Source organism: Bos taurus, chromosome 1 (genome assembly GCF_002263795.3).
Source record: "Bos taurus isolate L1 Dominette 01449 registration number 42190680 breed Hereford chromosome 1, ARS-UCD2.0, whole genome shotgun sequence".
Classification (NCBI taxonomy): Eukaryota; Metazoa; Chordata; class Mammalia; order Artiodactyla; family Bovidae; genus Bos; species Bos taurus.
In genome coordinates, this window is record NC_037328.1 from 82,141,478 (window position 1) to 82,158,235 (window position 16,758).

General features: G+C 39.6%; 1 protein-coding gene across 6 annotated transcripts in view; it reads right to left on the reverse strand.

Annotated features, from left to right (window-relative positions):
• The window catches only part of VPS8 (VPS8 subunit of CORVET complex), a 291,024-nt gene that overhangs the window by 25,752 nt on the left and 248,514 nt on the right, over positions 1-16,758 (reverse strand). For 4 of the 6 annotated variants that reach the window (XM_024995278.2, XM_024995290.2, XM_059888317.1 and 1 more), the window contains one exon: positions 11,530-11,583. The exons of 1 other annotated variant lie outside the window; for it this stretch is intronic. In XM_024995278.2, coding sequence (XP_024851046.1) covers positions 11,530-11,583 — 54 coding nt within the window. Of the gene's footprint in view, positions 1-7,979; positions 8,078-11,529; positions 11,584-16,758 lie in introns of those variants that run through there. One more of the 6 variants, XM_059888314.1, reaches the window with a different exon arrangement.

Below are 16,758 nucleotides of genomic sequence, written 5' to 3' on the forward strand. Positions count from 1 at the left end.
CATTAAAGCAATTCAAACTGCAAAGCTCTGCTGTTTGTTGAAATATCACCTATTTGTAAAGGTCATAGACTCCAGAGTGCAATTAAGAATGGCCTACTGAGTTGTTTTTAATGCACAACAATAAGCCGTTGGCTGCTCTGTCAGACATGCTGAAGAGAAAAGAAGATCTCTGCCATGTATTTTAGCAAGGCTGAAAAGCTTCATCAGGAATACTGTTGGAGGGGAAAGGCCCTTCTGTAAGCTGCTCAATACTCTGAGCTGCAGTAGGGTCCACAGTTCCAAGGAGATGGTAGACATGATGGCATTACTTGTTTGATAAGCACTACTTATTATATACTTCCATATACTGAGAGGGGACCAAAGACAGAATAAAGAAACACCACTGGCTCTGAGGTGGTCTCACATACGTATATGCTTTCATAGGACTGGATTCTACTCAGTGGAAACAATCGTATCAACTGTTAATAACCAAGAAGCAGAATATTAAGGTGTCACATTAAGAAGCTGAAAAATCACATCCATTAACCTTCAACTGCCAAAGTATGGTGACTAATAAACATGACTAGGTGTCTCATGATCAGCTACACCGCTCTATTCGTGGCTTTGTTCAGTACAAATATTTTATCCATGGCTTGGATAAACATAAAACAGGCCAACATGCATGGTATGAAAATACACGACTCCCAAAGGTTATAAACTGAAACAATGCAAGAAAAGCCCTGTTTTGACTCTAGAAACTGATTTATTTACATAGGGCAGGACCAGCAGCATGTGTGAACAGAATCAGGAGTTTGCTATCAAACATAGTTGAATCATCCTTACCAAATGGCTGCTAAAAAAGTTAATGTGCTTCCAGTTCAATTTATAGAAACAGAATCTAGAGAAGGAAAAGGCTGCACACTGTCCAACAATAGGACATTCTGGAAAAGAAAAAACTATGTAGACAGTTAAAAACAAACACAAACAAAAAAGCACAGCAGCTGCCAGAACTTTGCAGGGAGGGAGGGAATGATGATTAGGTGATGTAAACTGTACATATGACTGTAGTGTAAACTTTTGATTTTAGCTAATAATAATGGTGGCTTATTAAGTGTAATACATATACCACAGAAATGCTAGAGGTTAATAACAGGGAAAATTGGGGTAAGGGGATATATGGTAACTGCATATTTTCCATAAACCTGAAACTGCTCTAACAAAGTTTATTAATTTAAAAAAAAACACATTAATCAAAATGCTACATTAGAAAATATTAACTTAATGCAAAAGAAATGGGTGAGGAATGGGATCTGCACATTGAGTAAGAATTCTGAGATCCCCTGAGACCCTTGGCTAGTCTCACTTTTCAAGCCAGAAGATACATACTATTATAGTAGAGAAGGATTAGTGTCATAAACAAATGCCCACCGCTGTCCTTCTTAGTACCTGTTTCTCATTGACATTCTCTCTTTCTACCTGAGGACTAATAGGCAGGTTTCAGAAAGCCGAGGTCACGGACTTCAGGTCATAATCATGGAAAAGAATGAAGGTTTTCTATATATAATATCATGTCATCTGCATATAGTGACATGCAGTTTATACATGCAGTTTACCTCTTCCCTTCCAATTTGGGTATCTTTTTCTTGTCTCATTGCTGTGGCTAGGACTTCCAATACTGTATTGAACAGAAGTGGACTGAGAGTGGGCATCCTTATCTTATTTCAGATTTTAGTGGGAACGCTTTCAGCTTTTCACTGTTGAGGATTACATTGGCTGTGGGTTTGTCATAAATAGCTTTTAATTAGTTGAGATGCATTCGCTCTGTATCCATTTTGGTAAGACTTATCATGAAAAGATGTTGAATTCTGTCCAATGGGTTTTTTTTTTTTTTTTGCATTTATTGAGATGACTGTGTGGTTCTTGTCTTTTCTTTTGTTAATGTAGTATATCACATTAATTTGCATATGCTGAACTATCCTTGTGAACTTGGGATGAATCCCACTTGGTCACTGTGTATGATCTTTAGATCACAGATGTGGCTAACTAAAATTTTGCTGTGAATTTTTGCATCTATATTCACTATGAAAGGTACTGGCCTGTAATTTTCTTTTTTGGTGGTATCTTTGGTTTTGGTATTAGGGTGATGGTGGCTTTGGGAGTGCTCCCTCCTCTTCAATCTTTTGGAAGAGTCTGAGAAGGATCAGTAAAAGTTCTTTGTATGTTGGGTAGAATTTGCCTGTGAAGCCCTGGTTCTGAACTTTAGTTTGCAGGGAGTTTTTTTTGGTTGTTTGTTTTTAAATTACAGATTCTATTTCACTTCTAGTGATTGGTCTGTTCAAATCATCTATTTCTTTTTTTTTCAGTTTTTATGGACTGTGTGTTTCTAGAAAGTTGTCTATTTCTTCTAGGTCGTCAAATTTGTTGACATATCATTGTTCATATTCAAATTGGAGGAGGAAGTAGAACTGTCACTGTCTGCAGATGAAATGATACTGTATATAAAAAATCTTAGAGACTCCACACAAAAACTACTAGAACTGATAAATGAATTCAGCAACACAGCAGGGCACAAGATTAACATCCAGAAATTGGTTGCATTTCTTTACACTAACAATGAAATAGCAGAAGGAGAATGTAGAAAAACAATACCTTTTAGAAATGATACAAATGAACTTAACAAAACAGAAAGAGACTCAAAGACTTACAAAACGATCTTATGGTTGCCAGGAAAGGGATAGTTAGGTAGTTTGGGATGGTCACGTACACACTGCTATATGTAAAATGGATAACCAACAAGGACCTACTGAACAGCACATGGACCTCTGCTCAATGTTATGTGGCGGCCTTAATGGGAGGGGGGTTTGGAGGAGAATGGGTACATGTACATGTATGGCTGAGGCTCTTCATTGTTCACCTAAACTATCACAACGTTGTTGGTCAGCTATACCCCAATATAAAAGAAGTCAGTTCAAAAAATAAAACTAAAAAAAAAAGATGCACCCGTATGATCACAGCAACACCATTCACAATACCCAAGACATGGAAACAACCTAAATGTCCACTGACAGATGAATTGATAAATAAGATGTGGTGCATATATACAATGGAATACTATTCAGCCATAAAAAAAGAACAAAATAATGCCATCTGCAACAACATGGATGCAATTAGTAATCATCATACTAAGTGAAGTCAGAAAGACAAATACATGATATCACTTTTATGTGGAATCTAAAATATGGCAAAAAGGAACCTATCTACAAAACAGAAACAGACTCAAAAAGAGAACAGACTTGTGGCTGCCAAGGGGGAGAGGGGCAGAAGGGGGATGGACTAGGAGTCTGGGATTGGTAGACGCAAACTATAACATACAGAATGGATAAACAATGTCCTATTATATAGCACATGGCATTCCATTCAATATCCTGGGATAAACCAGAATGAAAAGGAATGTATATATGTATATAATTGAGTCACTCTGCTGCACAAAAAAATTTAACCAACACTGTAAATCAACAACACATTAAGTAAATAAATAAGAATAGGAAAGAACATGGTAGCAACAGTCAGATCCATGACCATGTCAAACTTTACCTGAGCCATGAACTCCTGGCAAACAGTCAGATAAGGAAATTCCCCTTAACCTGTTTTCCAGAACACAAAGAACCACCCCTCCCCATAAGACTCAGAGAAGACCTAGCTAGTCCTCAGGCTTACATATGACAAAGCCAGACACACACCTACCAAGTTTCCATTCTTTGCCTCAAAAAAGATTAGCTGACGTGCCTGTCCTCACTGATTGATTAGAACAAAATGCTTGCCAACTGATGACCAAATGTTAGCTAGGCTTCTCTCCTCTCAAGCTTCTGACCCACCCTCTGCTCAAGCCAGCATACAACCTCTCCTTAATGATATCATCTGAGAATCAGCTGACATCAAGGAAAGACATTTCTTGATCACTGTCTGATTCTGCCACCTACTCCCCCATATCTGGTCCTTCCCAGACTTGTTTACCTGCCTTTACAAAAGAAATTTCCTTTCTGCCTGATCTTTGAGACCCTTGCAGATCCTTTGGTCAAATGTTCCCCCTATGGTAATAGCTTCCTCCCTTCTATTGTAATAGCTCCCTCCCCTTATGGCAGTAATTCTTTTGAATGAAGTCTCTTTTTATCTAAGTCCAAATTTGTTTTTCTTTGATAGACAACATATTCTATTAATTCAGACTAGGTGTTAGGGTCTAACTAAAATCATTCAGCATATTAACGAGCATGCCACTTGCTTAATGCAACTACAGACTCATAAGATCTTAACCTTCCAAAAGATCTAAAAATCAACCAGTCCACCCTCTCACCCAGAGCAAGAATACATCTATAGAAGCTTTGAGAGACAGACATGCTGCCACTGCCTGCATACCTCTGGTAATAGGTAATGTAAGAAAATTCTCATACTAAACCAACATCATCATTTACGCAGTATTTACCCTTAAGTACTAGTCTGTCCTCTGAACTACTTACTGGGTTGGCCAAAAATTTGGAAGTCAGAAGCATCCTTTGAATTGGGTTGGCCAAAAATTTCATTCAGGAAACCCAAAAGAAGTTTTTGGCCAACCCAGTAGTTCAGCCTAAACAAAATTTTTGGCCAACCCAATACAAACAACACTTCTAACTTCCAAATCAGCACCCTCCAGATATCTGAAGGCGACTGCACCTCAGCTTCTTCACATCAGCATAAAGAGGTCCTTTGGCCTGCTGAGATCTTCTATTCTGTCTATGCAAAAACAAAGATCAAATCACATCCCCTGGTTGCTCTGTTTGTTAAATCAATAGAGGCATGGAAGTCACATCTGGATATAATGTGCATCTAAGTTTTTCTAAGACAAATACTTTAAGGAAAGAGGCAGCATACAACAAGGGCTATCACTTTGTTGTTCGTGAGGAGTCACACCTTTGCAGGAGAGTTAAGGGTGAGGCACAAAAAGGCCAATGACTTTAGCTTATACTCCAAAGTTACAGCAATCAGAACAGTATGGTATTGGCACAAAAACCAATACACAGATCAATGGAACAGAATAAAGTTCAGAAAGAAATCCATGCACTTATGGTCAGTAATCTACAACAAAGCATGCAAGAATATACAATGGAGAAAGGACAATCTCTTCAAGTGGTGTGGGGAAAAACGGACAGTTACACGTGAAATTAGAACATTCTGTAACACCATACACAAAAATAAACTCAAATTAAAGACCTAAATGTAAGACCTAAAATCATAAAACTCCTAGAGAAAGACACAGGAAGAACACTCTTTGACATAAATTGTGGCAGTATTTTTTGGATCCATTAGATCCATTTCCTAGAGTAATGGAGACAGAAGGAAAAATAAACAAACAGGACCTAATTAAACTTAAAAGCTTTTGCATAGTGAAGGAAACCATCAACAAAAAAGCCAACCTACTGAATGAGAAAAGGAATTGCAAATGATATGACTGATAAGAGGTTAATATCCAAAATAAATAGTTCATGTAACTCAGGATTAAAAACACAAAAAAATAAATGTTGGCAACAATGTAGAGAGAAGGGAACCCTCGTATACTGTTGATGGGAATGTCAATTGTGCAGCCACTGTGGAAAACAGTATGGAGGTTTCTTATTAAACTAAAAATAAAACTACTACATAATCCAGAAATTCCACTCCTGGGTATATATCCAAAAAAACCCTCAAAACACTAATTTGAAAAGATACACGCACCCTAATATTCATAGAAGGATTATTTACAATTACAAAAAAAAAAAAACTGGAAGCAACCTAAGTATCCATCAACAGATGAAAGAATAAAGAAGATGTATATATGTACAATGGAATTCTACTCAGCCATAAAAAAGAATGAAATTTTACTACTTGCAGCAACATACATGGATGTGGAAGGTATTATGCTAAGTGAAATAAATCAGATAGAGAAAGACAAATAGTATGTGGTATCACCTATATGCAGAATTTAAAAAATACAACAAACTAGTGAATGTCTCAGAGAAAAGAAACAGACTCTCAGACAGAACAAACTAGTGGTTACCAGTGGGGACAGGAAATACAAGGGGAGGGGAGTGGGAGGGACAAACCATTATATACAAAATAAGCTACAAGGATACATTGTACAACACAGGGAATATAGCCAATATTTTATAATAACTATAAATGGACTATAACCTTTAAAAATTGTGAATCACTATATTGTATACCTGTAGCTTATTGACTCACTGGAAAAGACCCTGATGCTGGGACAGACTGAAGGCAGAAGGAGAAGAGGGTGACAGAGGATGAGATAGTTGGCTGGCATCACCGATTCAATGGACATGAACCTGGGGGAGATGGTGAGGGACAGGGAAACTTGGCGTGCTACAGTCCATGGGGTTGTGAAGAGTTGGACACGACTTGGTGGCTCAACAACAACGACAACAACCTATATAATACTGTAGATCAACTGCACTTCAATTAAATAAAGAAGGCAAATGAATTCTTATTTAAGCCATCACCACACAACAGCTAGGAACTGTTGCATCTGTCTCTCAGCACTTTCTCCTTTTGTGTTGCTTTGACTTTTGTGAAACTATCATTCTTGGGCTGGTCAGTTAAAGCAGCCAGCTTTTCCTGTTGCTATGGAAACAGTGGTTCTATGAGGCTTTTTCCATAAAAAAAAACTTCCCACTCCATAATTTAATAAAAATCATGAGCAAATACAGTCATCTACATTCCTGACATGACTGGCAAGACTTGGAATCATCTATAAAAATTCTGCCTCACCAGAACATTTCAGAAAAAAAGTCAGCTCTAAATTCTGATATTACGTGTGAAATTGTGCACCAATTTCTGGGAGGCTTGGCTATTAAATCCACCAGTTCAGTCACCATTAACTTGTGTAGTTAAGAGCCTGGCACATTATAGGCTTATTGAATATCTGCTGAATGTACCCAGAACTATTAGAAAGGCGTCCCACTCTGCCACTCCCAGTTTCCTCCCTAACTGGAAGAAGAGAACACTGAGTGTACCCCTAACTAGTGGGCTCCACCAGCCAGAGTACCCAGCCCCTGATGCTTCCACAACAGCAGAGAAAGCTCGTCTAAAACAGGGATGGCTCAGAGAGTGTAACCATGCTTTTGTAATCAAGAATAAGACAAAACTGCTTTCTCTGATTATTATGCATGTAACAATGCCATTGTTCATTCTAAATATTCATTGGAATGATTGATGCTGAAGCTCCAATACTTTGTCCACTGGATGCGAAGAGCCAACTCATTGGAAAAGATCCTGATGCTGGGAAAGACAGAAGATGGGAGGAGGAGGGGGTAACAAAGAATGAGGTGGCTGGATGGCATCATCGACTCAACAGACATGAGTCTGAGCAAATTCTGGGAGATAGTGAAGGACAGGGAAGTCTGGTGTGCTGCAGTCCATGGGGTTGCAAAGAGTTGGACACGACTGAGTGAGTGAACAGCAATGTCAACTTTGCCACACAAGTTCTGGTTGGTGTTTCTAGTGTAGTGAAGAAATGATGCATTATGGCTAAGAAGTTTTTAATGCTGCCTTCCACTAACTCTCTACACTTCTTTAATCCACCTCAAACACCAACAGTACCTCCAATCTTGATCTATGCTATGGAGTTTATTGCAATGAACTCTATGACAATTTCTATCTAAGGAAAATGTATCTAATTTTCAAATTTCTAGTCATCCAAGATCAAGATACATTCAAGATACAGAAGTCCTAGGAAAGTATATGCGTCTTCCTACTTTTTTTTATTGAACTTATCAGTTAGAGCGCATTAAGAAGAAATTTTATATACAAAAAATATGGTATACAAATTTTAAGCACTATAGATAAATTATTACACATGATAAGTATTTCTAATCCGGAGCTTTCCAAAGGAATTTCTAAAATACGAAATGCTCATGGAATCTGCCAGGTCCTGACACGGCAGCAGAATAGAATGACTCCTCCACGAGATACCCACCCTGAGCCAACACAGCTCCCGGCTCCTCAGCACTTGAATGTGGCTCTTGGCAGGGCCAACACTGACAGCAGAGTCACCAAACACTTCCTGTGGTTACTGGTCAACAGAAAAAAGCTTTGGCTCAAATCAAGAACACTGCTGCTCTTTTGTGTTTCTTACACATGTCACTCTGGCAGTCACACTGTTCAACAGATACTGCTGGTGCTCCCATCTGTCAGTGCAGCTTTGGGAAGAGTGACTGCAGATCCAAGATGACAACCAGGATACACAGATATGCACAAACAAACACAGATACACGTTCCGAACTAGGGAAGTAACAAGGCTCAGTAACGCTGAGCCTCACACTGATCGTGTCAGAGTGTTGCTGACTGAGCTCAAACAGTAAGGAGCTGACCATGCTGGGAACACAAGCCCAGGACAGCAATGATGTTTCACTGGTTCCTTCTAGAGTTATTCAGCAGAAACTTCCTCTTCCCCCTTGAGCCCCCAAAACAACTATGAAGTCTGTGGAATCTTACATCTCTCTCATCCATGAAACAACTCCTGAGCAACTGCATACTCTGTTCTACACTTAGAGGAACAAGAAACACAACTGCTGTGGGCCCTGCCCTCTGAGGTGGAGGGTCTAGTTGGGGATACATATAAGCAAAGAGGCAATGTCAACACAGCCAGGTAAGCATGTTGGTAGACACAAGTTCAGGGTACTCTGAGAGCTCAAAAAAGGAAGGACGCCTAACTTAAGACTTAGGGTGTCAAAAGGGTGTACTGCCACTGCCACTGGCAAGTCGCTTCAGTCGTGGCCGACTCTGTGCGACCCCATGGACTGCAGCCCACCAGGCTCCTCCATCCATGGGATTTTCTGGGCAACAGTACTGGAGTGGGGTGCCATTGTAGGGGGACAAAAAAGGCTAAGACTTGAATCTACCTCACCCCCTCACTCCATTAGCATAGCACAGGCTTAGGATTTTGTTTCCTCTAGTTGGTCCTTTCTGCCTCAAACCTCATGTTTGAGGGGAGCACTTATCCTTGAGATGAAAAGCAAACTTCACAGGCTGCGCTCTGTCACCTGGACTCTTGTTTATTTCACTGGGCTGCTGCAAGCTCCCAGATTTAAGATAAGCAGAACAGCCCCCATTTCCTGAAATGTGTTGTGTTCACCTGTATCTGCCAATACCACCTTTTCCCTTGTTTCCAGGCTGGATTAAGCTCTACCTCCACTGGGAAGCCTTCCCTGATCTCTTCTCTTAGTCTGGGAGAAGCACCTGTTATGATGTACATTTTAAAGTTTTTCTAAACACTGTAACCCAGTGAGATATTAAGTACGTGCTGTTAAGTTAGGGCTTCAAGTCAGGGTGGTCAGTGGCCCTAACCAAGAATCCACATTTCAGAGACGGCAACACATGAATTTCCAAAGGAGGCTCCTAAAAGCCTTTTAGCTGTTCATATATGGACTAACACCTATGACTTTGCTCATTAGCTCAGAAAACACCAGAAAAATTTTCCTTTGGTAAAATTAATGGCTTGATAATCAGAATGTTAAATAGTAGAAATGGTCTCTCGTTGCTAAAATAAAAGGTATTCAAAATATGTATTAATAGTCTGGATAAAATGTTTTCGAGATATTAATTTAATAAATGTCTTTAAGTACGGTTGGATTTGCTTTCATTATAATCTAGTAACAAGATTGTAGGGGAGCAGCTAACCATTTCTCAAGTTTCTTAATTGGACTCTGTACCTAAAGGATATAAGAGCTGTACTAAATGAGGTTAGTAATTTCAAAACAAGGCAGCACCCCATCACCCTGCATGGCATGTGTCAAGCTGCAAGGTAACTGTCAGGGCACCTGTCTACCTCTTCCACTAATGGCTGAGGTCCTTGAGAACATGGATGTTATTTCTCATCTCTGTAGTCTGCTTCTTTGCTCATTATCTACTACAAAGAAATATTTGCTGAATGGACAATAATATCAGTAGCATAACAAAGTGAAAGGACATTAGACTAGGAGTTGGGGGAAACTTGTGTTTTAATGCCAGTTATAATTTACTGAGTATTTGATATGTGTCAGGCTCAGTGGTAGGCACTTAAATCGTTTCTCATTTAATCTTTAAATTCTGAGAGGTAGCATTATCCTTTTACAGAGAAGGAAACAGGGAGGCTGACTTGAGGTTATTCAGATAAAGAAGTGGAAGAATCGATCTTTGAATCCAAGTCTGGCTGAACCCAAAGCATGGGTTTTTAACTATTGTGTTAGAAGTGTGTTCCATGTTAACATTTGAGAGAGGCAAAAAAATTTCCCTCTAGAGTCCAGTTTCCTCCTTTGTTTACTGAGTGGGACTAAGTGGCGGATGCCCTTTCCAGCTCCTCATGGTACAGTGCGATGGCTCTGAGCGGCAGCAGTCACCACCACCACCTTGCCTGCCTTTGCTGCCTTGACAAGAGTGAAAGAGGCCTTCATGTGCAACATGTTCTAGGGTTTTTCAGATTACATATTTTGCTTCTATTCTTTTTTTTTCTTCCTTTGAAGCAGTCTTGGAGGATTCTGAAGGCAGAGAAAAGGGACCTGTTTTTGGCACAATGCTTTGAAGCTAGAACCTGCTGTTAAGTCAACAGGGCCAGCAAGTTGTTATTTTTGTTCTATTATACAAGCCTTTGCCGACATGGATGCGGTGAAATTGTTTAAAAAAGGGGGGGACAAGGAAAGCAAACCTTCAACCAGGACACTTCAACTATCAGAGAAATAAAAACAGAAAAAGAGAGCATAGCAAAAATGCCAATCTTTTGGCTATGTTTCCACTGTACTGCTACATCTGGATAAAGAAAAGGATTTTAGTGGTTCTCTTGGCATCATCTGAGAATTACTTGGTTGAAAGACACACTCTATATGTGCCACAGAGTTTACAGTCAAGGGGTGAAATAGCACAGATAGAAGTTCTATCTCATGAGTATTTATGAGGACTTACTTAGCTGATACCTGCTGAAATGTTAATACCTCAGACTAGTCTGTTCTAGGAATAGCCACCTGGAGGGATGGTACATTGTTAAGAAAAACTATATACCTTTCATCCTTAGAATTTTCATCAGGATGCCCATTTGGCGCTAGTAGTAAAGAACCTTCCTGCCAATGCACAAGACATAAGAGACGTGGGTTTGATCCTTTGGTCAGGAAGATCTCCTGGAGGAGGGCATGACAACCTGCTCTCTCTGTCCTGGAGAATCCCATGGACAGAGTTGCCTGGCAGGCTACAGTCCCTAGGGCTGTGAAGGGTCAGACACAACTGAAGCAACTTGGTACATAGTACACACACAGGAATTCTAGAACAATCAAAGTCCCTAGTTGCCAGGAGACTGATGCTAGACTCAACCCCCCAACTGGCTTCTCTGGAAGAGTCAAAGAGCTCTGGTGAGCTCTTTTTAAGGCATCCAATCAGAAAGAACTTTTGACAGCACTAAGATGATTAAAAATCACTCATTTTGAACACACTGTTCAATAGAGGAGAACATATACACAGAAGGAGGAAGTTGGCTTTCTTCCATTAAAACTCACTCACCTTTTTAATAGCAGGATCCCCTTTGGACAGATGACAGGATGGGGACATTTTTACCTAGGGGAGAAGAAAAAGGCAAACCTTTTGATACGTTCTTATTTACAGTTGAGTTTTGTTTGACCCACCCTCAAAATAACTCAACTAGAAGTGGCATAGTAGTGTGTGTGCATGCTCAGTCATGTCCAATTCTTTGAGGCCCCATAACTGTAGCCTGCCAAGCTCCTCTGCCCATGGAATTTTCCAGGCAAGAATTCTGGAGTGAGGTACCATTTCCTTCATCAGGGGATCTTCCTGACACAGGGATCAAACCCGACTCTCTCGCATCTCCTGCATTGGCAGGTGGATTCTTTACCACTAGTGCCACCTGGGAAGCCCCAGAAGTGGTATAACTGAGATAAAACAGACATTTTAAGGGAACCAATGAATATATGTATATTTTTTAAAGTCCCTTTGAAGTTTCTCTGAGATGAAAAACTCAGTGGTTAGCCAAGATAAAAATGTGATTAAGCTATGAAAAGTATTACAGATAGTCCAAATTGGTTTTAGCCAAATGGTAAGGAACCTAAGAGATCTTTGGGGACAATATTAATTTTAATTATCTTTGTGGACAACTGACATGATCCAAAGTAGTCAGGAATATATTATTTCATAATGATAAAGAAATCAATTCATCAGGAGGACATAACAATCCTAAACATCTACACATCTAACAGCTTAAAATATGTAAGTTAAAAAGTGATAGAAATGCAAGGAGAAATGGATCTTACAGCCAGAGATTTCCATATTTCTCTCAAGAAATGAGAGAACAAATATGAAGATTACAGAAGATACACCCAATTTCAAAAATGGGCAAAGGATCTGAACATTTTTCAAACGAACACATACCAAAGAACAATAGATACATGAAAAAGTGCTCAACATCACTTATGAGGGAAATGCAAAGCAAAACTACAGTGATGTATCACCTCACACCAGTTAGGATGGCTTTCATTAAAAAAAGACAAGGTACAACCAATGTTGGGGAGGATGTGGAGAAAGGGAGCCCTTACACATTGTTGGTAGGAATGTAGATTGGTACAGTTATTATGGAAAACAGTATGGCAGTTTCTCAAAACATTTTAAAAACTGAACTATCATATCATCCAGCAATCTCACGGCTAGGTATATACCAGAAGGAACTGAAATCAACATCTTGAAGAGATACCTGCTCACCCATGTTCAGCATACCATTATTTATAATAGCCAAGATATGGAAACAACTCAAGCATCTATCAGAAGATGAATGGATAAAGAAGATCGATCGATCTATCTATCTATCTATCTATCTATCTCACATCCTCATACACACACACAATGAAATATTACTCGGTCATAAGAGAAGGAAATCTTACCATCTGCAACAATAAGGATGGACCTAGAGGGCATTATACAAAGAGAGAAGTCAGACAAAGAAGGACAAATGTTGTATGATATCACTTACAAGTGGAATTTAGAAAAGCTGGACTTGTAAAAACAGAAAGTAGAATGGTAGTTACTAGGGGCTGGGAGGTTAGGGGTAGTGGGGGGGATGTTGTTAAAGAGGATAACCTTGTAACTAGCAGAGAAATAAGTTCTGAAGATCTAAGGCACAACACAGTGATCAGAGTCAACAATACTCTACTATACATTTCAAAGTTGCTAAGAGACTAGATCATTACTGTTCTCAACACAAAAAAGAAATGGTAATTATTGACACGATAAAGGTGTTTGCTAAGGCTACTGGTATGAAAAGGCAAAAAGATATGACACTGAAAGATGAACTCCCCAGGTCAAGAGGTGCCCAATATGCTACTGCAGAAGAGCAGAGAAATAGCTCCAGAAGGAACGAAGAAGCTGAGCCAAAGTGGAAACAACACCCAGTTGTGGATGTGGCTGGTGGTGAAAGTCCAATGTGTAAAGAACAATACTGCATAGGAACCTGGAATGTTAGGTCCATAAATCAAGGTAAATTGGAAGTGGTCAAACAGGAGATGGCAAGAGTAAACACTGACATTTTAGGAATCAGTGAACTAAAATGGATGGATGGGTGAATTTAATTCAGATGACTGTTATATCTACTACTGTGGGCAAGAATCCCTTAGAAGAAATGGAGTAGCCCTCACAGTCAACAAGAGTCCAAAACGCAGTACGTGGGTTCAGTCTCAAAAACGACAGAATGATCTGTTTGTTTCCAAGGCAAACCATTCAATATCACAATAATCCAAATCTAAGTCCCAACCACTAATGCCAAAGAGCTGAACATTTTTATGAAGACCTACAAGACTTTCTAGAATGAACACCAAAAAAAAAAAAAAGTGTCCTTCATCATAGGGGACTGGAATGCAAAAGTAGAAAGTCAAGAGATATCTGGAGTAACAGGCAAGTTTGACCTTGGAGTACAGAATGAAGCAGGGTAAAGGCTAACTGAGTTTTGTCAACTGGACTGCACTGGTCATAACAAACACCCTCTTCCAACAACACAAGAGATGACTCTATACATGGACATCACCAGATGGTCAATACCGAAATCAGATTGATTACATTCTTTGCAGCCAAAGATGGAGTGACTCTATACAGTCAGCAAAAACAAGACTGGGAGCTGACTGCAGCTCAGATCATGAACTCCTTATTGCCAAATTCAGACTTATATTGAAGAAAGTAGGGAAAACCATTAGGCCATTCAGGTATAACCTAAATCAAATCCCTTATGATTATACAATGGAAGTGACAAATAGATTCAAGGGATTAGATCTGATAGAGTGCCTGAAGGACTATGGACAGAGGTTCATAACATGGTACAGGAGGTAGTGATCAAAACCATCCCCAAGAAAACGAAATGCAAAAAGGCAAAATGGTTGTCTGAGGAGGCCTTACAAACAGCTGAGAAAAGAAGAGAAGTGAAAGGCAAAGGAGAAAAGGAAAGATATACCCATCTGAATCCTGAGTTCCAAAGAATAGCAAGGAGAGATAAGAAAGCCTTCCTAAGTGAACAATGCAAAGAAATAGAGGAAACCAGCAGAATGGGAAAGACTAGAGATCTCTTCAAGAAAATCAGATACCAAGGGAAAATTTCATGCAAAGATGGACAAAATAAAGGACAGAAATGGTATGGATCTAACAGAAGCAGAAGATATTAAGAAGAGGTGGCAAGAATACACAGAAGAATTATACCAAAAATGTCTTAATGACCCAGATAACCACGGTAGTGTGATCACTCAGATGAGAGCCAAATATCCTGGAATGTGAAGTCAAGTGGGCCTTAGGAAGCATCACTATGAACAAAGCTAGTGGAGGTGATGGAATTCCAGTTGTGCTATTTCAAATTCTAAAAAATGATGCTGTGAAAGTGCTGCACTCAATATGCCAGCAAATTTGGAAAACTCAGCAGTGGCCACAGGACTGGAAAAGGTCAGTTTTCATTCCAATCTTGAAGAAAGGCAATGCCAAAGAATGTTCAAACTACTACACTCATCTCACATGCTAGCAAAGTAATGCTCAAAATTCTCCAAGTCATGCTTCAACAGTACATGAACCGAGAACTTCCTGATGTTCAAGCTGGATTTAGAAAAGGCAGAGGAACCAGAGATAAAATTACAAACATCCATTGGATCATAGTGAGAGGGTAACAGGCAGGAAGGCCAGGGGTCTCCAAATAGAGGAAATAGCCTGCAAGTGTCAGACATTTTTATCTCTCTTAAGCGGCAGGAGGAAACAAACTAGCAATATTTTTTCCTTCTCTATACAAATTTAAAGGGAGGTTTCTCTTAAAATATTGTGTTGCCATAATGACACCCGGCTTCGCCTGAAGTTAGCTATTCTCAAGTCTAGAGATAACCAATGCCTTTTTCTTATGGAAATGTTTGTCTTAAGCTATGCTAATGTACTATGCCTTTACCCCAAACTCTGTCTCCAAGTCGGTTCCACCTCTTGGCCCAGAACCTACTTGACAAACCAGTATGGATATTGTTCCCCTAATCTATGTAAATGAAACTATTTGTATGGTGGTCTGCCCTTCTTCAAGATTCAAGTTAATCATTTTATGGCCCAGGATAAACCATTTATCCCAAAATGCATCTTATGGGTGAGGGGCCTGGTGCCATTCTGAATTTTAAGACATTCCTTTCTTTCATTAACAGACTGCTAGTGACTATATAACATCCAGCTAAAGACTAGCAGGGGGGTACTCTTTCTGCCCCCTTCTGATGCCTATGTCAGAAGCTTTCTCTATCTCCTTTATACTTCAATAAAACTTTATTACACAAAAGCTCTGAGCGATCAAGCCTCGTCTCTGGCCCCGGATTGAATTCTTCTCCTCCGGGGGCCAAGAATCCTGGTGTATTCGCGTGATTCAACAACAACCTTTCAATAGAAAAAGCAAGAGAGTTCCAGAAAAACATCTACTTCTGCTTCATTGACTACACCAAAGCCTTTGATTGTGTGGATCACAACAAACTGAGGAAAATTCTTCAAGAGATGTGAATACCAGACCACCTTACATACCTCCTGAGAAACCTGTATATGCAGATCAAGAAGCAACAGTTAGAATCAGACATGGAACAATAGACTGGTTCAAAACTGAGAAAGGAAAGTCAAGGCTGTATATTGTCACCCTGAATGTTTAACTTACATGCAGAGTACATCATGTGAAATGCTGTGCTGGATGAAATACAAGCTGGAATCAAGATTGCCAGGGGAAATATCAGTAACCTCAGATATGTGGATGGCACCACCCTTATGGCAGAAAATGAAGAGGAACTAAAGAGCCTCTTGATGAAGGTGAAAGAGGAGAGTGAAAAAGGTGGTTTAAAACTCAACATTTAAAATACTAAGATCATGGCCTCTGGCCCTATCACTTCATGGCAAATAGATGGGGAAACAGTGACAGATTTTATTTTCTTGGGCTCCAAAATCACTGCAGATGGTGACTGCAGCCATGAAATTAAAAGACGCTTGCTCCTTGGAAGAAAAGCTATGACCAACCTAGACAGCATACTAAAAAGCAGAGACATTACGTTGCCAACAAAGGTCCATCTAGTCAAAGCAATGGTTTTTCCAGTAGTTATTTACTGAGGTGAGAGTTGGACCATAAAGAAGGCTAAATGCCAAAGAATGATGCTTTTGAACTGTGGTGTTGGAGAAGACTCTTGAGAGTGCCTTGGACTGCAAGGAGATCCAACCAGTCCATCCTAAAGGAGATCAACCCTGAATATTCAT